The sequence below is a fragment of the Amphimedon queenslandica genome, unplaced genomic scaffold, assembly GCF_000090795.2.
Source record: "Amphimedon queenslandica unplaced genomic scaffold, v1.1 AMPQUscaffold_8939_Cont19121, whole genome shotgun sequence".
Taxonomy (NCBI): domain Eukaryota; kingdom Metazoa; phylum Porifera; class Demospongiae; order Haplosclerida; family Niphatidae; genus Amphimedon; species Amphimedon queenslandica.
Genome location: NW_003550788.1, coordinates 1 through 2,959, shown reverse-complemented (window position 1 = coordinate 2,959; position 2,959 = coordinate 1). Strand labels below are relative to the sequence as shown.

The 2,959-nt window shown below is 34.0% G+C and overlaps 1 protein-coding gene across 1 annotated transcript; it reads left to right on the top strand.

Annotated features, from left to right (window-relative positions):
• Window positions 1-1,124: 1,124 nt before the first annotated feature.
• Window positions 1,125-2,206, top strand: LOC100641530 (conserved oligomeric Golgi complex subunit 8-like; the record flags this gene model as incomplete). Its single annotated transcript, XM_003391462.2, has 7 exons — window positions 1,125-1,202; window positions 1,253-1,324; window positions 1,370-1,494; window positions 1,547-1,650; window positions 1,714-1,885; window positions 1,943-2,104; window positions 2,155-2,206. Coding segments are annotated over exons 1-7 (739 nt in total), but the record flags the coding sequence as incomplete, so codon positions are not given.
• Between the last annotated feature and the right edge of the window lie 753 nt (window positions 2,207-2,959).

The following is a 2,959-nucleotide window of genomic DNA, read 5'->3' as shown; positions in this document are numbered from 1 at the left end:
ATCAAATAAGACACTGAATACTAATGCTGCCTTGTACTATGAAAATGGAGTTACAGTTCAAAGCAACACTATAACAATCAGTAAGTAATACACAATTAATACATTATGATATTTACTTATTTTAAGGTACTCATGACCTGAACTTGACATTGATTAATGTTTCATCAATTTCTGTTTGTGTTCAGTTTCAGTTTGTCAATGGCAGTAAACCTAATATTGATAGTATTCTGATCATTGGTAATCAAGGTTTGATCCATTGGGCTGACAATACATTTCTTAATGATTCATTGAACTTTATTCATTGTATCAATGACATACCAGCTGGTAACAACTTAATACTGTATGTATGTCGTTATTGGGTGAATGTTGATGACTGTACTACTAATCCTCTTGCTGTAATAACTGGTATTAATATTACTGATGACTTTACATCTTCAGTTCTAATGTCATCAGCTCATTCATTAGTCCCAACTACTTCAGCTGTATCAGCTACTCCATCAGCATCAAGGTTCCCATGGGCCAGCATAAGTAGTAGCATAGATGATTGTAAGTGTAAATTTGTTTGTGTAGCTGTAGTATACTTTAATGTCTTCGCTTCATATCATTGTTAACAATTTTGTCCATAGCTTCTTCATTCCTCACTTCTTCATCATTCGTATCATCAAGTAGTATGGCCACAGACTGCACGATACGTTCTACAGTTACTGCAACAAGAGATGATTGTTTTAATTCCTGCACTAATTCACCAGTATTGAATACTATATTAGGTGTATTCCTCATACTGTCACTAATGATTAATGTTATTACATTAACTGTGTGTTACTGCAAGAGGAAAGGGAAGAATGGTGAAAGTATGTTAATTTATGTTAAAGATTTACTATGATGAATTGTATTACAGTTTCACAAGAACAAGAACTATCATCAGTTAATCCACGGTATGAGAATGTACATCTACCAGTTCCACAATCAGAACTATCAATGGAAGAATGTGCTGCTTATGGTGTAGTGGAGGGATCAACTACAAAACTTTAACTTTGAAACTTTTTGTGTGATAACATTACAGCTGAACCAATAATTTTTTTGCAAAACCTTAAAATTATTTTAACTTGTAAATAGAGTGAGTGGGCGTGGTTATGTTAAAATTTTTTAAATGGCGGAAGATTTGGCTTTATTCTCTTCACTATTTCAAGGAGCCTTTCCAGGTCAGTGAGTGTTCTACCTATCAGATAAAAATGAATGTTTAATTTTTTAGAGGAATGGAAAAGAGATCCTGAATTTGTGAGATATCTCTCAGAATTAACTTCATTCTCCATCAAACGACTCAGTGAGGAACTAATGTTAATAATTAACATTTAAAATCTCATTCCAGCACGGGAACCAGACCTGATCAAAGAGGAACAGGAATGCGTCTTGAACTCAACACAAAATCTTGCATTTAATAATTACAAGACATTTATACAGACTGCCGAATGTTCTAGAGAAGTATTTCGAGAGGTGCGACGTTATTAAAATTATAACAGTTAGTTAACCATAATCTTATTAATAGTTTATTGCAGTTGAAGACCACGTCAATAAATTAATTGATAAGTTACCGAATTTCTCCTCCTCTTGTAAGCAGTTTGGCAAAGACGCTCAAGATATAAGCAGCAAGTCAGCCATTGTTATCGCATTTAAATAAAAATTATTAATATTAATTTTTAAAATATTTTTTAGACGTAAACTCAATTCCCTAGCTCTATCAAGACACACCCAGTTATTGGAGATATTAGAGATACCACAATTAATGGAGACATGTGTACGTAATGGCTATTATGAGGAGGCACTGGAACTGAGTTCACACGTGAAACGAATGGAAAAGAAGCACAACAACATACCTATTATTAAAGTACCTGTCTCTATTTATAGTATCGCGATCATTGCATAGTTCTGTTACTATTTTTAGAATATTGCATCTGATATAGAGCGCTGCTCTAATCTGATGTTGATGGAGTTGATCCAGCAGTTGCAAGGAAGCATACAGCTACCGTCTTGTCTCAGGTTGGTCGGTTTGCTGAGGAGGATGGACATTTTCAACGAATCTCAATTGAGACTCAAGTTTCTACAGGTTGGTGAGCCTTCGTATGTATGTTTGGTAATCAAATGTATATTTACTAGTCGAGGGATTACTGGTTGCAGTCAGTCCTGTCTTCAATACCTAAGGATGATCGTAAGTAGTCTCCTAATTTTTATTACATTTTCTGATACATATTGATGTACTTATGCTATGTAGAAAGTTTGAGCTGATTCCGAGCTCAAATTTTTGAGTTGCGGCCATTTTTTTAGATGAGCGAAAATCTGAAAAAATCCCTGTACTATTATAGCCCATGGTTTTTTCCGAAAAAAGCCTCCGAAATGACCTTCAATTTTTATTACATTTTCTGATACATAGTGATGTACTTATGCTATGTAGAAAGTTTGAGCTGATTCCGAGCTCAAATTTTTGAGTTGCGGCCATTTTTTCAGATGAGCCAAAATCTGAAAAAATCTCTGTACTATAGCCCATGGTTTTTTCTCAAAAATGGCTCCGAAATGACCCCCAATTTTAATAACTTTTTATGATACAAATTGATGTATTAATGCTATGTAGAAAGTTTGAGCTGATTCCGAGCTCAAATTTTTGAGTTGTGGCCATTTTTTAAAATGAGCCAAAATCTGAAAAAATCCCTGTACTATAGCCCATGGTTTTTCCAAAAAATGGCTCCGAAATGACCCCCAATTTTTATTACATTTTCTTATACATATTGATGTATTAATGCTATGTAGAAAGTTTGAGCTGATTCCGACTTTAATTTTTCAAGTTATAGCCATTTTTTAATGCCAAAATTTTGAAAAATAGCCAAGGCTATAGCCCATGGTTTTTTCCGAAAAATGGCTCCAGAATGACCCCAAATTTTTATTACATTTTCTGATACATATTGAT